Source organism: Ctenocephalides felis, unplaced genomic scaffold (assembly GCF_003426905.1).
Source record: "Ctenocephalides felis isolate EL2017-DRISC unplaced genomic scaffold, ASM342690v1 CF-g0.4_SCAFFOLD_03572, whole genome shotgun sequence".
In the NCBI taxonomy this organism is placed as follows: domain Eukaryota; kingdom Metazoa; phylum Arthropoda; class Insecta; order Siphonaptera; family Pulicidae; genus Ctenocephalides; species Ctenocephalides felis.
The window spans coordinates 1,603,716-1,626,641 of record NW_020539726.1 but is presented as its reverse complement, the minus strand read 5'-3'; the positions used below and the strand labels follow the sequence as shown (position 1 = coordinate 1,626,641).

Genomic DNA, 22,926 nt, shown 5'->3' with positions numbered 1-22,926 from the left:
TTGCTCTAACGAGCACCTGGTCATTAACAATTAAAGCATTATGTGCTACGCACATATACTAGTCTTCTGCCTACGATCTGATCAAATGAATAATCATGGATTGCACATGCTCCTAATTTTATCTTTGCACCTAAATAATTCATAAGGTATTTATAATTTGTTGTTTTAACTTGTTTTTATATAGTCACACTCACAACAGTTTATAAAAGTCTTTTTAAATAATCAATTACTCTTTATTAACATAAATTGTATTTAATTTCGAAATTATATTAGTGACATTATTATCGGAACATAGAACTGAATTTAATTAGTACAAACCGAAGTCTATAATAATAAGGCGACCATACGTCCCGGTTTGGCCGGGACAGTCCCGGATATGCACCTTGTGTCCCGGGTTTTTCTATAAGAATTATTTGTCACGGATTGTCCCGGGTTTTCGAAAAGTACAGTCTTAAATTAAATCTTCACTCTTGTTTGATAATAAAATTATAACTACCTATCAAATATCTGAAAATGGCGGGTTAAAATAGCTTCTTAATTTAATAATTTCGACAAAAATTATAAAAACTTTTTAACTGTTTTCTGCTATAAGTGCTATTTTATTGCATTCTCAATAGAACTTGTTAAAAGTTTTATGGTCACCTTAATATTAAGTACTTTTTGAATGTTTAACTTCCCTTAAAGAAGTTTATGTTTTCATCAAAAAATCCGATTCGCTAATTTTATGTTTTTTCGACGTTTTAAGCCATTCTGAATCGAATGAGACAAATTTGGAAAAAGTATGTGTGTGTGTGTGTGCGTGTGCACCAACAGATTTTTTGGTGGTTTCCAACAAACGGCTGGACCGATTTCAAAAATTTAAAAGCCATTCGATGTATCTCGATGAGGACTATTGTTTGTCAGTTTTGTGCGACTATCGGCCAAGCCGTTTCTTTGTAAATAGCAGAGAAGTGAAAAGTTTTTCGTCCACGTTTTAGCCCGCAATTCTGAATCGATTTTGAAAATTCAAAAATCGTTCGAAAGATATTGGTTGGGAATCGACCTGATTAGTTTTTGGTAGAGAGATCGGCCGGGTAAGGTACTGATTAGTTTTAGGTGAAAATCTACCGAGCCGTTTGCTTGTAATTATCTATTGAAAAAAAATTTAAGCCGATTTTTATGGATTTTTTTTAGTGATATATACCATGGTCTTATAGAACTTACTGAAATATTACGGCCTTACGACAAATAGTTTGATTTTAAAAATTTATCAAAATTTGAGAAAATGAGTAGTTCTTTTGACATTTGTTGAAATTAAAATTAGACTATTTACTTGGTATAATGATAGAGTACTTGGTCTTGAACATAATAAACCATTAAAGTCCTGGAAACTGGTTCAATTATAAAAATTATTGATTTTTGAAAATTTGCTTTTTGAAAATACTCCGAGTCGGAATACTTTTAATCACTCATAACTTAATTTATTTTTTATTGATTAAGTCGATTATTTAAACATATCGAGAAGTTCATGTAACTTGCCTTAAGGCTAAATACCAAACCAACTAGTTATTAATATCATTAAAATTTTGTTGCTTTTGTAAAAAATTCTCAATCCGTCTTTTTTGACCATTACAATGTAATCGTGGTAAGTTTAATACACTCTTGTGGTACGTTTTCAGTTTAAAGCCAACATGAATCCATTGGTCAAAGTTTGACGGAAATATGCGCTGTATAAACGTGAAGTAACAACCGATCATTGTATTCTAATGCACTACCAGTATTTGCGTCAGAATAGTATTGTATATCAACGTCAGTATTCGACAGTGCCATTGCAATCCATCTTTTGTCAATATTCGCACATTAAAAAAACCAACCATCGTTGTAGCGACCGATTCTATTGTCTGCATGTATTGCATATTTCAAATTCCATATGTCATTTATGACGCGCGCGAATACTACAAGTACGGGTTCAAACGGGATACTTCTATGAATACTAAATTACAAACATAGGGTTTAACGTTAATATAGGATTATGGTTTCATATATAGATAAATTTTATGCAAATAAGTAAAATTAAAAAAATCTTAATGAAGATACATAGTTTGGTGTATCAACAAATTTATATTAAAAACTTATCGTAAATTTTTTTATTTAAATAAATTTCAGGCATGGCATCGTACCTTAAGGCAAATTGCCGGAAATTCCGATACCGTATTTTTTTTTTGAAAATTTTGAAAAACTATTTTTTGGAGAAATTCTTGCAAAAAAAACTTCAATGAAAATTTTGAATTTTTGAACATTACAAGATTTTTTTTAAATATTTGAAACACATTCGGTTGATCTTACTATCGAAAATGTCTTGGACATTTGTTTGTACTATATCAATGAATTTTAAACATTTTAAATTTTTGGTACCAAACTCATAGAATTGGAAACAAATATTGTACTTTATTATTATTTATATATCTATAAAATATAAAACAATTTGATGAGCATATGACTAATGATTATTTTTAACAGCCAAATGGATTTGTGCAATGAAAATTGATTTCGTGACATAATTGCTTCGTTCGTCGACGAAAAAGTGTATTCACACATACATACATACATGCACACACGCACAAACATCCATTTTTTCTAAACTATGAAAAAATGTTTGCCAAATCTAAAAAAAAACTTTGATACGCAAAGAAACATAAAAAATATAACTTACCCTACGGGAAGGTAAAAATAGTAATGAATACAAATTTAATATTTTATTTGTTTTATTTAAATTGAAAATAAATGTAGCGTTCTCTCAAATCATGTATAGGGTAGGACGGTGCTCAAAGATCAAATTTTAATTTGAGCAATTATATTGCGAAAACCAAACCAGTTATATCACAAAAATAACATATATCAAACGAAAAACTATCTGGCTATATGTTCTCAAAACTCCCAGCTACGTCATCATTGTAGAAATGTGTTTTCCGCTGTTTTTCCAAAACTTGTAAGCTGGTCATTTTTATCCCATAGTCTGCGTAAATTGGGACGGCCAAGGGGGGCAAAAGGTGTCTTGTCTTATTTTCATTTTAAAGGGATTTTATAAAATAATATGTACATTATTAAATCAATGCAAAATTATGGATGCATTTTACTGAGATAACACTGTAAATAACCCTGATCTGATATTTTGTCTGAAATATTCATCAGCAGAATTGGAATAACTATTTATTTAATTTATCTCTTATAAAATTGCCGTATTTAACTGAATTTATTTTTATTTGCTATATTTATATTTTTTACACCTTTGCCAGGGTAAAGGCTAAGTTGGTCCTTTTTTGTCCCACCGAGGTGTAAGTTTTTATATAAGTTATTTTAAAAAAAAACTGTAGAAATCTAACTTAAAATTAACGATCTTATAAAACAATTAAATAACGTATAATTGAATATTATATTGAATATTAATATATATCGTAAACTAAGCAACAGTGCTCAGAACCAAAAAACTAACAACGAAAGAAAATACTTTTGTTATAGATTTTCAAACATGGCCATTTATTTTCTAATAGCGATGTCGTAAGAATCAAGGTTTTAAATATTGTTCTTTAAAAGTTCTTAACTTTACTGATTATAGGTGTTGATATTTTAAAAAAATTTGATGATTTTAACGTAGTTTGTATTTCCTTTTGTTATCGAGAGGTATTGAACTTCAACTTGTAAGCTAACGCTTTAAGAGATTCTGCAAGCTTTAGTAATCAATTCAATTAGTAAACCTTTTGCACATCCCATAAGACAATATTTTTGTCAACAAATCTATAAAACCAGTTTATAAATTCTTCATCGAAAATTGGAATTTGGAATTTTTATAGTTAAATTTCTAACATTTTTATATTTGTTTCTGTTACTAGTTGAATTGTCTGCATGATGCATAAGTTTAATAATAAGATTTTGATAAATATGATCAACCTTATCATTTTCAGATTTCTTTCTTCACTGTTTCCAATTATTAGTTATTTTCTGAAACTTCTTAACTTTTAGCCCACTATACCCCATATTATTTTATGGGCTATATTCATATTTTAATTTTATTAACATTTGATTAATACAGATCACATGATTATCACTGATTTTATAATAAGTCGTAAATCCTATGTTACTCTTTCCAGAATTAAACAACATAATCGTGGTCACATAAAACCATTTGCAATTAAGTACATATGTTGTTTTCATCAATCATTTAGTTTCGAAATATCGCCCATATAAGACCTTTTGAAACCACGCTAATTCCAATTCCTAATTAACCATTCACCGGAAGGTGCAATGTAATTGATCCGCGATGACTTTTACCGCGAAAGAGAACGCCGTTGACAGCTAGCGAAGGCGATGGCAGGAAATACCTAGGCGGTTTCCGGTTCGTGTTCTTTTCGATTTGCGAGAACAACGGACCCACGCAAAGAAACATCTCTGACGGCTTGGAGCGAGGGCCCACGGTTCGAACCTACGCCGCGCCGCGCTGCGCCGTTACACCATCGTATGAGGCTTGTTATTTTGCTTCTACATACCGTTGCGTTATTCGTACGATTGATTGTTACTAATTTGTTTCCATTATAACATTTGCAATAAAGTATGCCAGATATACATTTAATTAACTGCGTTTTAAGTAGGTAAATAAACACATTACTAATATTTTGGGATTGTTTTGATAAAAAAAATATCAATAAAACTATACTTATTGTTATATCATTAAAACTATATTGTATTTCTAACGTGTAGTGAAAATACTATTATTAACTTCCCGTAGGGTAAGTTATTGTAATGGGCCGAAAATCGAAATTGAAAATTTTTACATTTCTCGACGTTTTGAAGGTTTCTCAACATTTTGGCATACTCAGAAAAAATGGATGTGTGTGTGTGTATGTATGTGTGGATACAAATTTCCAGTCACGTTTCCGGGCGCACGGATCAACCGATTTGAATGGTTAAAAAAACATTCGATTCCTATTGATAGGGATAAGAGCTGATTAGTTTTTGGCAGGTCCAGCCGTTTCGGAGATACGGAGCAAAGAGTGCAGAAAACAGAAATCGAGTTTTTGAGAGAACGGAGCATCCGATTTGAATGATCTAAAAAACATTCAATTAGTAATGATTGGGAGAAGGGGTGATTAGTTTTTGGCAAGGGCAGGTCTAGCGGTTTCGGAGATACAGAGCTAAAAATGTGCAAAAAATGGCAGTTTTTGAGTGAACTAAGCGTCCGATTTGAATGATTCCAAAAACTTTCTGCTTGTTTTAACAAAATAATTGATTTTGGAAAAAAAAATTTTTGCTTCAAATTTTTTTTTTTTAATTTTTTTTTTCAATTTTTTTTTTGTATGGGGCCGTTCAAGTATTACGTAAGCAGATTTTTACAATTATTTACCCCCCCCCACCCCCCTTGTCATCAAAAGTAAGCAAAGCTCTTACCCCCTCCCCCCATGCTTACGTAAACATTTTGCAATTAATGTATACAAATTTTCGTCGATGATTTCGGGAACACGGATGAAGCGATTTGAATAATTCAAAGAACATTCGATTCGTATTGATAAGGAGATGTGCTGATTAGATTTTGGTGAAGGCAGGTCTAGCCGTTCCGAAGATATGGGGCAAAAAGTGCCAAAAATGGTAACTCAGTTTTTAAGAGAACGGAGGGTCCGATTTTAATAATTCAAAAAACATTTTACTTGAATTGACAACATGAAGAACTGATTATATTTTTGAGAAGGCAGGTCTAGCAGATATGGATTCTCAATAAACATAAGTTAAAAAAGTGTCATTTGGCGATCAAAAATGTTTATTAGACATATTTACATCAAATTATCAGATATTTTATAGAGATTTTAATATTGTGTACACATTTTGTAAAATTTTTTTTGGGTTCCGTACCAAGATTTTTAATTTTGAAGTTTTTTATATGGTTTAGACAAATGTTCTCGATATTTTCGACAGTATGGTTTCGACAGTTATTCGGTTTGTACTCGATAGCGAGGCGTTTTTGCAAAAGGCAATTTTGCTGTTTCGGAGTGTAAAAACGGTTACACAGTTTTTTTTTAAAAAAAAAAAAACCATGACGTAATCATCATCTAGACCCCCCTGCCCCCATGTCACCCAAAATAAGCAAATCAATAACCCCCCCGCCCCCCTAAAGTGCTTACGTAATACTTGAACGGCCCCTATATCGAAAATAATTCAGATTTTTAATTTAATTCTGTTCTAATATACTTTAAACAAATAATTTCAACTGTCCAATTTAGTTTATATAATTCTTATAAATATTCGACAATGTTACAATATTTATCCCCTTAATCTGAATATATGCGGTTGTGCGTAATGATAAATAACTTTTAAGCAATAATATTGAACGGTTTTGTTTGATAAGCGCTGTATATAATTAAAAATAAGACTGCAGTAATCAGTAAAAATGAATGCGCACATTCTATATTTTTGAAATAGTTGTTATTATATACCATGATTACATTACATTCAGACATGTGAAACAACAATAACGACAAGACAACGACGTCATGTCGATAACATTCTGAATTGTAAATAAAATTGTAAAGTTGATTCATGGTATATGGGTGATGCAGTCGCGACAAAAAGTCAACATTTACTTTTAGTGCAAATAACACAGAAATACATTATCGTCGAATTCATAGAACGCTGGTGTTAGGTAAGGAATGTCGAAATTCAAGTAAAGATTAGGTTTAGCAATAAAATCATTTGTTCATTGCCAAGAATCAAACTTCTACTAGTAAAACAAGGATTTGCCGACGCACTATGCGTCTAATAGCAATAACAACATGCTGACATTGCTGACGCATTCTTTGGGTGCATTATAAAAGGGTATTGGATCGATAAATAAGCAATTAACGGGACGATTCATTGTAGTCCGGTGAGCGATGGCAGTCAATTTAAAATTCTAATGCATTCCTGCATAATACTGCCACAACGAATATCCGTCCTGAGCCATTTTGAAATGGAAATTGTCAATATTGAACTGGGTTGTGCAAATATTTTCTTAGCATTTAGAGTTAAATGCAAATGATTAGACGCTTGGAAAAATGATTATTCAAATAGCTGCTGACACATTTCACTGATTATTAGAGCTTTTACTGTTTTCATGTTATAAATAAGACAGCTGTTCAAAGAGTAATGATTATATAAGCTATATTTATTCATTAAAATCTTCGAAATTCTCAAATTTTTATGTATATATTTTTTGTTATAATTTTTATTTATTTTGCTAAATATCACAGTAGTTATTAAATAAATGATCAGCTAAAGTTTCTTTTAAATTAAATTATTTTCTTACGACTATTTTCACTATACTTCATATGAACCATTTCAATTACTATCTCTACATAAGCACTTTATTCAAAGTGTATAAGCAAAGGGTTCTAACAGCAAATAAACAAACGCAAATATTAGGTATGTACGGCGTTTGTTTCAGAATTGTTGTGAAGCAGAAAACATTGACCTAAATTATTGAACTTGCTCTTTAATTTTAATATTTATTAAATATATATTGGTGTTTTAGCTATTCAACTGAGATAATTATTTAACCCCCCTAGTCGTATTTTTCTTGGCAGAATCTTTTTTACCTGTTTATATCATCGCGTGCGAGAAAAGTAAAAAAGTAAGAAGTGCGTCTTTGTTCGTGTTGCGCTATATTCCTTAAAGCAACAAAATCCTACGTAGGAACAACAATAAAATAAATAACAATAGGAAACAGCTGCACAACGAAATGTCTATAAAAAAAAGTTACGGGATCTGACGTACCATTTGCGCGTATACTAATAAAGACAGATATTTATATCTATTTTCTCGTAATTTTTCGAAATTTTAGTTTGAATGTATTGTAGACATTGATTGCACTATTACCAAATATCGAAGCTCATATAATTTACATAAACAAAAACCATATATAAGGAATAATATATAAATTAACATTATTTTTGTATTTCCAATGGAATTGAAGAGTTTACCATTTGCCTCTGAATTGAATATTATTTACCATAATTTCATATCATGAAATGGCACACTAATAAAATTCTTTATAATAAAATGAGTCAATGTGCATAAGCTGATATTGTTTTCGCAGTAGAACTTCTTTGATTATTAGACAGGAAACTCAAACGAATGCAACTGCATTGGTCTTTCGATTGCGTACTTCCTTCTCTCGTTGAAAAGGACAATGCACAACTATTCAGAACGTTCTGGATTATGTTTTAACAAGTAAAATTAAGTTATACATAATTATAAGCTTTAATTTTAATTATTTGTACCCCTTATATTTAAATTATATTTCATTATAATAATACAACTTCACATATTTTGTTTTTTGTGACTCATAAATCAGACTTTAATATATTTCTATTTAAGTCGAGATAGTTATGACTAATAGTTTCAACAAATTTATAAAGATAATATATTGAAATTTCAAATATCTCAATTCATTAAATATGTTTTTTGTTATTCAAGTTTTCTATGTACAGCAAGAATACTATACAAATTGATATATTCATCGAATTCTCAACTTGTGATGGCCTGAAAATTACCAATTATACACTAAATTAATATGAAATTAGTTTTAATAAGTACAAACTTTAACATTAATGTGACAGGAGTCTATATGCCAAGCTCGGCCATACTAATATATGCAGACAATGCAAAGCTGCATTTGACGGGTACTTTTCACTCGAAGTAGAAATTAACGTTTTAATCCAATGCAAATCTGATTGCAATGTTCAGCCATGTTAGTGCATGTGACATTGTATCCATACGGGTTGCGATATTAGAATGTTGATGGTTATTGTTCATGTAACATATTTAATACTGCGTTTATTATAAGTGTCTGTCTTTATTATCTGTTTTATTCTTCTTACTAAATCAGAATTGATCACTTAGTAATTTCGAGGATAACATGTAAATTAAATGTCGAAATATTTCTTAGGTGCAAATCTTTTCTCTAATGACAATTTAAAATAAATTGTGTAGTTGTATGAAATTAAACTAAAATAATAAATTATAAATAAAATAAGTTAGGTTGTGTGAAGTAATGCTGTCAATTATCATTGTGTAGGCGCTTTTTTTTAGGTGTTTATTTTCATGAATTTTCAATTTTCTGGTCACAGGGTCGGTATGGTTTTCTACGCAAGTTTGTATTTTAGGCTGAATATATTTCAAACTATTAAATTTGATTAGTTTCCATTTATTTCATACAAAATGTTGAAAATGTGATCATTTATATTAAAATCAGATAGTTTGCGATTCAGTTCCGGGAATTGTACAACTCGCTTCGGGTGCAAAATTGCTCAGAAACCGGTATGATACCCAGTGACAGCAACAATAGTAAAAGTGAAATTTATATGTGTCGCTTCACAATATTCCTTGATGCGTAACATGTCATTAGTCGGGCGAAATCAAAATATATTTTAAACACGAATTAGTATAACTGTATTAGTATTAGAATAATCTCATAGAGTAATTAAACTTACATTATTATCAAACGTGTAATGTGTCCTTAATTGAGTGTAATTTCGTCCCTAATTTTGAAAGTCAATCAATATAAATATAAATTTATATTAATGGTAGTAATCATTTAGTAAACACCTGTTGTTTTCAATAATGAATTCAAACATATTTTTAGATTTCAGATACGTTTAATAATAAAAGAATAATGTTTCATTAATGTAATAATGTTTCGAATTGCTTGAAATCATTAACTTTCTCAGTTTTCGCAATCACCATAAATTTCTTTACAATACGCTTCAGAAAAAGACAACTCCTAATATCTAGCAGGATTGTATTTTACAATGTTGTACCAGGAAATGTTTAAAGAAAAATCTACTTAGCCTGGGTGGGTCGACAACCCACGCAATGCAATGCAAATAGAGAAATGTGCGCTCATAAAGCTCTCTATAAATAAGGTTTCAGGTTTGTGTATTATTACATATATTTAAGATTTAACGGTAAGTTTAACGATGAACTCGATTATTTAAATAAATTACTTTCAAATTATTAATTTTGTTTTTCATCTCTCTAAATTTTATTAGAATTTTTTTTCAAGATTCTACATTTTTTCGAAGAGAATCGAAACATTTGCAGTCACGTGAAACGTTCGAAGCTGGACTAGTTTGAAAATTATGAATTTCCTGGAATTTATATCATTGGTTATGAAAAGAGTTTTGAATTGGGCGCATTATTTTTGGTAATTCATCTGCATTCTAGAAAGTTTTAATTTTCTTAAAAATATATATTTGAATTTGTCGAAATTAGTGTACCACACATTAAATTGGCCAGTTCCAGTATTGGCCAGCATCTCGTGTTTATTATATATCAGAACATCAAAATTTGTTTAATTGATTCGGGGCCAATTTTCCATTAAAATAGGTCCTTTCAAATTGGTAACACAAACTAACAAAATGCTATGTATTTGCGATGTCATAATAACACATAGGTGAAGTTAGTTTATATAGCATTTTGACAGTTTTCACTTTTTTTTTAATTCATATGAAGAAAGGAGAATTGGCCCCTTATATCCAATGTTAAGATAGATATATTATTTATAATATTATCACTGTATTATTAAATTTTATGTAACTTAAAAATTGTCCATTAATCACGTGAGTTTTTAGAAATTTTTGGATCCCCCCTCCCCTTTGGTGATACATGGTGATATTCAAAATTACCCCCCCTCCCTCACCAAACATCACGTGTGTTTTTAGTTACGAGAAAAATTTGTATAATTTTTAATTTTTTTAAATGTTTGAACTTTTTTTTAAAAAAATAGTTAAAAAATAAATACACGTGATATCTTACTATACCCTCCCACCCCTACGTGATATTTTGTGATTTTTGTCAAACCCCTCTCCCTCTGAAAACTTCAAGTGATTAATGGTCGCCCCCTTTGGATTTGTGTGTGTTTTGTGAACCTTTTACTGCTTACGTTCTACGAGATAAGTTCAAATATACGTGAGTAAGTGCGGAATTGTACGGAAGAAATAGCAGTAAACACTTGACGTTCATAGGTATAGTAAGTGTACCTTAAACAAAGTAAATACATGATGTTCTTTATTTCTGATATTCCGATTACTTGATTGATGTACGATGAGTCACAGGTAGAATCATTTTTATGGGTTTTTAGAACGAAAGCAGATGTTGCATTTCGTACGTAAACAACAAATCATTATATAGTCTGTGCACAGTAAGTTTAGTCATGCTCTTGCTACGAAACGGTGTTTGGGTAAAATACAAATAACGGGGTTTCACTCGCGCTTTACCTGTTTGTTTGGCTTTGTCTACGTCTACATGTGTTTCATTTTGTAAATATAAAAAGTGAAATATATGAACATTAGGCATCATTTATAGTCATTTGAACGATAGGTCGCGAGCAATGTCGATTGTTACTTGTAGAGTTTTCAAATGTTATGGCTATTTCTTAAGAAGCGTACAAAATCTCCGATTTATTTTTACTTTAATGAAAAGCTATAATACACTGATATTCGTTAAATTTATCATTTTAAATCTATATGGGTCTTAGGTTTAACCCTCCGTCGGGCGCAGCCGATCTGGCAGATACAGGGATAACATTTTAGTTTGTTTTTTCATGATGTGATGAAGTCATAGAGATCATTTTTACATATTTTGTTTTTATTTACACATAAAAAAAATATTCAGCATTGTAAAAACTCTAATTAAATAGAAGTATATAAAACTATGAGCCTCCTGTGAATAATCTTAAAATCTGTATATGTTAGATACACTGCGCCCGATTCTGTACATATTCGGACTGCGCCCGACGGAGGGTTAAATTATATTACCTTAATCAAAGATTAATATAATATAATTTAGCAATATTTTATCATCAATGAAATTTTTTCTATATTTATTCAAATCGATTATTCTGACCTATCACAGCTCAAATAAATTTATCACAAATAAAAACTTAAACTAAAGTTGATATATATTTATATTAATATTATCAGATCTTTGTCTTTACTTACACTTTGCTTTTTGATCGAGTTCTCATTAAGTACCAAAAATCTTCATCTTAAAATGCTTTGGTTTGCCTTTGTTCACCTTTTCTTCCTAAAACGCAATCAATGATTTATGGTAAACCACATTTTATTTATAACGCTATTCAATGCAGATTGCGTCAAATAATACCATAAATAATTAATTTTTCGCACTTTATACCTACTGAAATTGTAACAATTTTCCGTTTGAAATTCAATAGCTCAAAATTTGTTTATATTTATACCTAGCATATTTTTTAAATATCTAATTAAACATACGCTTAATTTGGGTAATCACTTTGGGTTAATTTGGATATTTAATCATTTCAAGCGCTCGCTTTACATAATTAGTTAGTTAGTTAGTTAGCTGTGGCTGCCAAAGCTACATTTATGTTTGTATACCATATCATATTCTTTTCAGCTGTGATTAAATACAAAACATGTGGGTTATTTGTGACCACTCATATAAATTTAAATGATTTTCAGTCAATTTAATTTTGATAACTGTTTACAGTCTATTAATAGAATCACACCAAAATATTGTACATTGTAAACAGACCGAGATCCAATACATTCGTTTAATAAGAACTTTTCTTTTCCGTCCATGGCAAAGGTGCACGAACGAATGTTTTTCTAGAAACACATTAAATAGAGATCAGTTGAAATTGGACTTAAAGATAATTTTGATACTGAATCATAAAAAAGTATTATCTTGTTTCAATAAATCGATTTAAAATCATTAATTTTTTATTTTAATGATTAAAAGTATTACTCATTACAAATGTAAGTGCCTTATTGTCTTCAAAAATGTGTAAAATGTACATTCCACCAATTTATCTAATTTGATATATGTTTTGGTATTTGGCAAGTTTCGGATAAATATTGCCGTCATAGAATTGGTTAGGTATATAGAAAATGTTTTTAAATTTAATTGAAATTTTACATAAATTCTATAACATTGTTTCTAGTAAAATTATTTCATCAATTTTAAAACGAATTGGCATATAAAGACACATAAACAATTTACTAATAATTTCACTAACTCGCACTCTCATTATTGCTCTAAATAACTATTTTTTCATTCTAAATAATTATTTTATGCCGCTCTTTTAATACATTGTATCTGTTCCTAAATTAGAATCTTCTTAACAAAATGATGAACTATACAATTTTTTTCATACGATTCTATTTTATTTTATCATTAATATATTACTGCACATATTTTCAACCTATTTTTTCTCTATTATTACTGTCACTATTCAATAACTTATATAATATATAATTGCATTCACAAAAGTTGGCAAAGCAAGATACAATACTCAACTAATACTGTCAACACAAAAAATAATAAATGATAAGTCATATCACAGGAGTGGATGTTATTTCATTACATACAATTATATCCCCTCTCGTTTATTGAACATTATCTATGTATAAGTGTGTGAATATATATAGTAACGCATTCGTTTACAATACTTTCAGTTGATCAACAAACGGTAAGCCACGCCGTGCGCGCGGATTTCAATTAAACCCAAGGTGCAGTGTCCCCAAGAAGTTAAGTCATCGCGAGCGCCAAGAAGTGGTTCGATTTGGGCAGTATCGAAAAGTGATGGAGCTAAACAAGCAGTCAGTTAATTTATGCCGGTCTGTTAATTGACGAACAATTACAGGACAGAGTTTTGGGTCGTTGTTATTGTGTATAGTTGATAGTTTTGCCACTGTGATCTTGTGACTTCGGATATACTGAGATGAGCGCTATCGTTGCGAATCCAGTCCAGACACAAACGGGCGGCACTTCGACGGTTGTGGAACGCAAGCGGAGGAGGTCGCGCGCCGCTGTCACTCTGCTGGCTACGGCAAATGCCATTCTCAGAGTTTTGGGGGTGAATAACAGCAAATCCACGGCTAACGCAGTGTTAAAACTTCACCAGGTTTGCATTTTTTTACATTTTCTCTACTTTTATATTCTATATATGCTATTTTAAAATTACATTATTATTTGACCATTTTATTCACAAATTGATTAGCAATATTTTTATGGCGTCCCTTGACATGTAGCCAAAAGTGACCATAGTAAACAGGATCATCTTTTGTTATATTTTGTCATTAAAAATATTGTTCTGATCATAAAAAGTTTAATGTTCATATTTTCTCATCGGATTAAATATTGATCAAAATCAAATCGTCTTTTTAATTATTTATATAGTAGATATATAGTTCCAACAAACTATATTTTAAATTAAAATGACGTACTGTCTTTAATATATTAACTTATAATTAGAAATACTAAATACTTATCCATTTGGAATATTTTAGATTAGCCACTTACTTGTAAAAGTAATCAAATCTATAGATTTTTATGTTATTTGTTAAATAACGGCAATAAAAGTTCATAGTTAGCCCCTTAACCTACAATGATGAGCATAGTACGTGTAATATTTGATATGCAATTGTTTACAATTTTGGCCCAATATCTTCGAATCTAAATCGTTGGTTAAGGGGTTAATTTATAGAAAACCTATTTAAATAAGCGACAGAAATATTTACGCATTATTCAAATAAAATACAATACATCAAAGATGCTAATTACATTTGAATCTCCTTTTCAACAAATACAAGTTTTTCGGCATAAATATCTATTGCAAACATAAATCATTTTATATATTTATTGATTCGGTTTGCTATATTTGAATAATTTGCTTGGCCAAATGCTTGATTATAATACTACTTTGTATGGCATTGTTTTGTAAATATATAAATTTATTCAATACTGAATTCGGAATTGTTGCTTTCGTAAGTTAAATAGTATAAAGTTTATTTTGCAAGCAATGAATTATACATAAACATTCTAATGATACCCTAGGAATGACAGAGCTGTTGTAAACGATTGAGATTTCTTAGTTGAATTATTGATTGTGAATACGAAATCACTAATGTTATATGTAGATATATATATATATATATATATATATATATATATATATATATTATTTATTCTTGAATGTTATATTTGCAGTCAATCGTCGATATAAAAGAACAATAAATAAAGATCTATTTATTTATACGTTTCGACACAGTATATGTGTCATCATTCAGTAATTTTTTTGATATTCATACAGCATCTACAAGAATTTTTACAATGTTAAAAAAATGATTAAATTTGAAATATATTATAGATTAAAATAAAATAAACAAGTAAAAAATTGATACATACCACACCAGGAAAAGCAATAACAAACATTTAAAATGACATAATTGAAATAAAACATAATAAATAAAGTAAAAAAATGTTTTAAGGTTAAATTAAAGATTTATGTAGTGTATACGTTGCGAACAAAGAACCGACCGCACCCGATGAAGACCTAGGGTTTACGAAAGATAATGCAGGAGTGGGTTTTCAAGGATAGTTAGTAACTATCTTTGAAAACCCACCCTTCCAAACCATGGAAGATGATGCAGGAATGGGTTTTCAAGGATATATATATACATATATATATATATATATATATATATATATATATATACATATATTTATACTAGCATACCCGGCCACGCGTTGCTGCGGCTTTTGTTAAAATTCATCTGATTTGAATCCGTTTAATAACCAACATTTCAATCCTTTTGTTATAAAAAATTATAAAAATCTAAAAATAAATAAAATTCGGATTGAAATTTGAAACCGATGATTCAATACTATTGATTAAAATGTTTTTTAAAACTTGTATTAATGAAAAAAAATTTAAAGTTTTTAATAAAAGAGCACATTACAATACAATATTTCATTTTTATATTCTATACTATTTTTATTTATACATATTCTGTACTTGCTTATTTACAACTAAATTCTTCATTCTTCTTTTTTCCTTCTAAATCTTAAATGCAAATAAAAATAAAAACTAATAATTTCTTTACATCATCAGCACAAGCAAATCTTTTTTGTAATCATTTTAATCGAATGATCCGTTCCCTCAATAACTGCTCTTATTGCACTTTTTGCTCACGATCAGTATCTACGAAACGGCTGAATTTGCCTTACCAAAACCAAATCAGCACATCTCCCCGTCTATACGAATCGAATACTTTTTGACTCATTTTAATCTTAAAGAATATATCTAAACATTCATAATTTTTTTAAGGTTCTATTTCTAATTTTTATTCTAATTTAAATTAAATGATAATTCTCGAGTCCAGCCGAGTGGGTATCCCTGGCGTGTGAGTCGGTTATGCTACTGACTGACCTATTCCCGCTACGATAAGATATTTCTTTCAAATAAAAATCATTATTTTTAGTCTTATACTTCGTAAATAATATTATGCATAAGTTTAATATTTTGAATGATATAAAATTTCATATATTTTTCGTGTTGATTTTCCGTTCCATGTTTACAGTTTTGGAATTTGCAAATTCTCTATTTTTTGTGAAGCAGTAGAGATTTTTAAGATGGTACCAACAAATATGTTGTTAATGTGAATGTGCGGCGGCAAGCCGACTGGCGATCTCTCACGTAAAACAGCTCTAGAGAAGTAGCCTTTCACGACGCACTCGGGAAGTCCACTTGCTTGTCGCTCGTTGTTTTATAACAGTTTACTTTGTTTTGCTCTCACTGACGCAGACGCTCCGCGTCTGGAGAAATTCTTGGATGGAAACCTATACTAGGGCTGTGATGAGAAGTTTTTAATTTATTTATTTATTTATTTATTCATAAGCAAGCCGTAATCAATAATAATAGATATTATTTCAGGCTCTTGTCAAGCTTATTCATAGTTAATATTAAAAGGATAGTAATTTTATAATAATCATAGTAGCTGCACGAATTTCGCTTCTGAAAAAAAAGAGCTGAAAAAAGCATTAGAACATTAAATACAATGTTCATCATCAAGTTCATTATATTAAAGTCTATTTGACCACCAGTCAAGCTCAACATTCTTGCACAAGGTTGAAAGTTATACTCATTTAAAACCGTAAAAATGTTAAATTAATAAAATAGCAATAAAAAAAATTAAAAACTAGCTGTAAGTGGAATTCTGTCTTAAGGCAATTAGGGCATCGCGCCTTAAGGCAAATTGCTGGAACTTCCCGTACCAAAAATTATTATTTTTAAACGATTAACATTTTTGAAAAAATTTTACTTCAAAAAAATAGATTTTTGAGAAACTATAAATTTGACAAAAAATTACTTTTTTTTGAAAAAAAAATTATTTTCTTCATTTTGACATAGTTTGGAAATTCTGAACTTTTTTCCAAAGCAGTCGCACTGGTTGAACTGCATAGAGACGAAATGTCGAAGCTCGCAAGTGCCGCGTCGCCGTCTAACGCATAAGCATTGGTACGGAACCCATAGAAATGTAAAAAAAATTATACTTATTGTTAAAATCTCTATAAAATATCTGATAATTTGATGTGCATATGTCTAATGATCATTTTTAACCGCCGAATGGCATTTTTTTTTACTTTTTTCATTAGATCTCCGAAACCGCTAGACCTGCCTTCATAAAAATTTGATCAATTCTACATCTTGTCAATACAAGTAAAATGTTTTTTGAATTATTCAAATCGGACGCTCCGTTCTCTTAAAAACAAAGGTACCGTTTTTGGCACTTTTTGCCCCGTATCTTCGGAACGGCTAGACCTGCCTTCGCCAAAAACTAATCAGCACGCCTCCTTATCAATACGAATCGAATGCTTTTTGAATTATTCAAATCTGTTGATCCGTGTTCCCGAAATCGTCGACGAAAATTTGTATCCGCACATACATACACACACATACATACATACATACATACACACACACATACACACACACACACGCACACACATACATCCATTTTTTCTAAGGTATGCCAAAATGTTCAGAAACCTCTGAAACGTAAAGATATATAAAAATTTTCATTTTCGATTTTTTTGCGATTACTATAACTTACCCTACGGGAAGTTAAAAAAATATGGTTGTACAGGGGATCAAATGGTCAGACTACATAGATAAAGGATAAGGATTATGCAAGAAAATAGTTATTGAAATCAAATTGAGAAAATTCAGTAATGTCATATAAAGCTAATTCTTTAAAAAGTTTAACTAGGGAAGCATGAAATTTTTTGCTGTCTAAGTTTCGGATGTTGAGTGGAAGTTTATTCATAAGCTGAATACTTAGACCGTCGATCGTATTGAAAGAGCTGCTAATTTATATGTGCGCGCCTTAATATAAAGAACTATAATACACGATGTTTCATTTTTTTTTTTTTTTTTTTTTTTTTTTTTTAATTACAATCTGTCACACATTAGGACATTGAGTAATTATATTGACTTATTCTCATTATATGAATCTTGAATGAACGGCAACCTAGTAGTTGTCCAGTCCAGTTATGACTAATTATTATACTCGAAGTATGTACTGACATATTATATGTGCAATTATACCCACGGGAGGCGATTTTCACTTGAGGTTATATTTGAAATCTATGACCTCAAGTGGAAATTTGACATCAAAGTTGCCTGATGTCAGGCTTGGCGGTAGCGGGAATCGATCCGGCGAACCTGGAACTAGTTGTTGCTAGACCACGCTCTAACCGATATCGCCACCGCCGGCCCTAAGTGAACAAAATAATAAAAAAAAAGCTGCTGCAAGGTTTGCTGATACCAAACACCGCTTTGTGAGTACTTAATATAAAAAAGGGCCAGGTTGGCCATTATAATTCTAATATGATACATCTTTTAAACACAGAACTTTGTGCATATATGCTTATGCTCAGCCCTTAACATATTCATATGAAGAGAACTGTAAGCCTAACATTGCGCAATGTTCAAAGAGTATCGCGGTTCTTTGTGCACGGCGCTTATATAAAGTTTTCCGTTTTATTGCCAAACTCATAAAAGGTCTACTATATAGTCTCAGTAATGCAATGGTGATAATAACAACACAAAAGCCTTAGCGCTTTGTTGTTTTCTTCCCACACAAATGGTTTTGATATCGTGACATTTTCAAAATAAGTGAAACAGATTTGACTACGTTTGTTTACACCTTCATACGTTAATATATTATTAATACAATAAGTACTATAACCTCACTTTAATATTACCAATTTATTCATAAGTTAATGAAATATTTTTCAGAATAGCAATCTCTAATTTAAGCAAAAACGTACTATCAGTATTAGAAAAATATACACGTATTTCATTATTATGCAAGACAACGTAAAACATTGTCAAATATGCACACATGAACATCAATATTATTTCCGTTCCAAACTATAAGCAGAATGTTTTTATCGCAATTATTTCAAAATTGTATTTACGCATTCTTATGTGGTTGATAATGCACGTTTTGTGTACAATTTTACTTTATATGTGTGCGTTATACATTATATTTTACATTGTATATATATATATATATATATATATATATATATATGTATATATATATGGATGTGGTCGCGCGATGTCTAGTTGCAATTGAAAACATAGATCAAATATGTTTCCAATTGAAAATTAGCCCATTTCCAAACAAGCTGTGTAGATTTCGTGTAGATGACAATATCTCAGAGTTATAAATGTGCGAGAAAATAAATGATTTCATGAAAAGTATTCTGTTAAATTCAATATGATAATAATAAACTTGTTTGATATTCAATATAACATATAACGAAATTGGTTGATGAAGAAAAAAGCTAATCGAGCCCCAACATTTATTTGGTGGCAGCAGTGGGATCGATTTTTTTTGCGAAAAAAATTAGTATCGCCACCAACATATTAATTTGGTTGAAACTGGTTAAAACACTATTTTTATTTCCTTGAGCCTGTCGATTTTTGGTTTTCAAAAAATGCATCCCCTAAATGATCGGCTAAACTTTTTCCAATGCATAATTGAAATTTGTAGTTAAAATAAAACCTCCATATTGTTATAATATGTCACTATTTCAATGATGACAATAATTATCCAAATTTTCTTACATATAGCTTCACATAATTCTAATTGAAATTTGAATTCATATTATAAATTAAGCATTATGCAATTTTTTTAGCTGTTACCAAACAACATAAAGTGAAATAAACTTGAAAGTCGAAAAAGCACATAAAATGAATAATTGTTAAAATTGTAATAGCACATAGTTATTTATTCAGGCTCTATAAACTCTGGAATTCAAGTAACAAGTCGAACGAGAAGAAAAACAATTACCGAGCGCAAAATCGAACCAATTTATACGTTCGGCGTGAGCAAATGCGTGAGAATGTGATCATTCCTATGTGATGATACATGCACTCATGTCTTCAACACAATGCCATCATCAGCCAGTGCCTAGCAACTTTATGCTTTATAGCATTATAGAATGTACTGAGGGAGCAGCGAGTGATAAACTTGTCTTTTTAGTAATCCGAATTACGTGTTCTATAAGTTGTTTTCGTTGTATATTCCTAAAGTTTTCGATAAAGCAACCCAGTGGTTAATCTTTTTTCTCCTTCGGGATAACATTATATATATACTTTTAAATTATAACATAATGAATGTAAGTTTAAAGCAGGCCAAAATGATAGCGTCATGTATCATAATACGTCTGGTCGTGCACAATATTGAAACAAAATTTCTATACCTAAATCATAACTGCAATAGGAATTTGCTTGTAAGAAAGTTAAAATTGTTTGATTTGAAGTCTAATTCTTTAGATATTTTCCTTATTAGAATTATGTAAATGTAAATAGCTAAGTTTGTAAATCAAGGAGGCCAATAAAACAAAGTCTAATTCACCGATGATGGGCCTTCGCGGTGTTGATATTTAACAGCGCTTGCTTGCACCGTGCGAACAAACTTCTACCTGTGCAAGAGCCATCACAGCATGATGGAGTGCCCATTTGGTAAAATGACAATAACAACAACAACAACAAGAATTAACGAGAAGATCGCTGCGCTGCTGATTTTGGAAGGGAGAGAGTCATGAGAGAGATCACTGTACTTACTCTACGTGTGCGATGTTTCCCGTGCTCCACTTTTTTCTCTTCTAACGGCATTTCAAACTGATTAACCAAAAGCAGCGAAGGCAAGATTTAAAATTTGTTTAACACATTCCTGATTCAAAAATTCTTAACACAGTATATAACTTAAAAATTGTAATTAAACTCAAAATTATATTTGCTTTATTGTAATGACTTCAATGGACATATTGTTCATGCTTATGCCGAACCTCGTATTAGTACCAGACTACAACAATAAATTTAAAATTTTACTAAACAATTGATTTTATGTAAAATTACGTTTCCATCGAAACTAATTATCATTATAACTTATATCCTAATGCTGAAACAAGTATAATATGTGTAATTATATAGTGATGTTTATTGACCGAATATTAGCCATCACTGCTACTTTTTGCACATGAATCGGCAATGAGTGTGTATATTTTCTGTGAGAAATTCCACGTCCCGGATATCCTCGTGCGAAGAACGCAACACACTAACGTGCGATTCTCTCCTATGAATCTAATTCTCCTATACAAAACAGAATCATAAGAACACAACCTCTGTTTTAAAGCAAGTATATTATTCACACGATATTGTTGTTTGCACACGAGCTGAATAATTTTACAGCAGAAAACTTGCATACGGTTTGAATTTCACAAAAATGACAAGGAAAAAATATTTCTCATAATGCTAGTTATGCAATTAATAATGTCTTCAATTATTTTCCCCAATGCGGTCTTTGTGATGAATTATGTATTTGAAAATTTTCTTATTTGATGATTTGATCATTTGTGTTTGAAAGATGTCGGATACTTCTCTAGTTATTAGTTATCTAGTTAACATTATGCCGTCCAGCGACACCACAGTGGTGTCGTGCGCGAACTAGCGCTCAACAGCCGGCGACACCACAGTAGTGGTGTCATGAGCACAGTATATTTCTTTGGCAAGTGGCAGAAATCTTTTCATCCTTGTTGGTGTTTTATTTAGGTAACAAAAAGTTAGACCCGTCAACATTAGTAAGACCTAAAAATTTATAATTTTTCGATAATATTCAGAACGGGCGCGCACAAGCAACGTGATAACGAATTAGTACTATAGGCGCCAAGCGAAGAAATTTTTACGAGACGTGCGGACGGCAAAGTGTAAAGTAACTTTTTTTTAAATTGGGTTTAAAAATTGTAAATATATATAGATTACTTGCATGACTAGTGTTATATTCCATATTTAGATAGATGTTGTATTGCTAAATATTATTATTTCTCAATTTTACATTTGACTGATTATTGGTAATTTAAATTGTTCTGTGGAATTCGATTGCGAAGAATTCTATTGTTAATTTTGCAGTACAAAAAGCAAAGCTACACGCTTCAAACGTCGCGGTTTGTTTTGTGACCCAATATCCCACATTGCAGTAGCGCAAGCTTACTGCGAAAGGTGTTCTGATAAATTCTTTATTGTTATTACATCGGTGACGGCTTTAGTGAAAACGAAACATTGCATACACATTCTTTAGAACATTGAAAAAGGACACATGATATTATTATGCGGTCTGTTGGCGATTTGGAAATAATTTTTTCTTGAGGTTAACAGAAAGTGACCTAGATAATTACGTAATTTGTTTTTGTCTTACCTTCCGCCAATACTGTTATTATTAAATCATTTGAACGTGGTACTCATTGTTTGTGAGATAATGTATTTTTATAATTTGTGCGCATTACTAAAGAATATTCTGTCTAACTTTTGTGGTTAAATGCCATTCAATAGGTAAAAAATAATTTCAATTTATTTGCGTTTTCAATAACTTACTCTACAGGAAGTAATAAATATGCTTCATTTAATTCTTCACTTACAAAAAGTTCATTAATAAGTTCAAAGCGATAGCATAGGATCGATAATTGGTTATCCCTATCGGAAAATTTTCACAATAATCTTCTTTTCGAAAGTTCGAAACGATATTTTTTTAT

At 30.5% G+C, this 22,926-nt stretch overlaps 1 protein-coding gene across 1 annotated transcript in view; it reads left to right on the top strand.

Moving 5' to 3' along the window:
• The window catches only part of LOC113387829 (3-phosphoinositide-dependent protein kinase 1-like), an 82,118-nt gene that overhangs the window by 6,644 nt on the left and 52,548 nt on the right, over positions 1 to 22,926 (top strand). The window contains exon 2 of the mRNA XM_026625206.1: positions 13,497 to 13,945. Coding sequence (XP_026480991.1) covers positions 13,763 to 13,945 — 183 coding nt within the window. The 5' untranslated portion in view covers positions 13,497 to 13,762. The remainder of the gene's footprint in view (positions 1 to 13,496; positions 13,946 to 22,926) is intronic.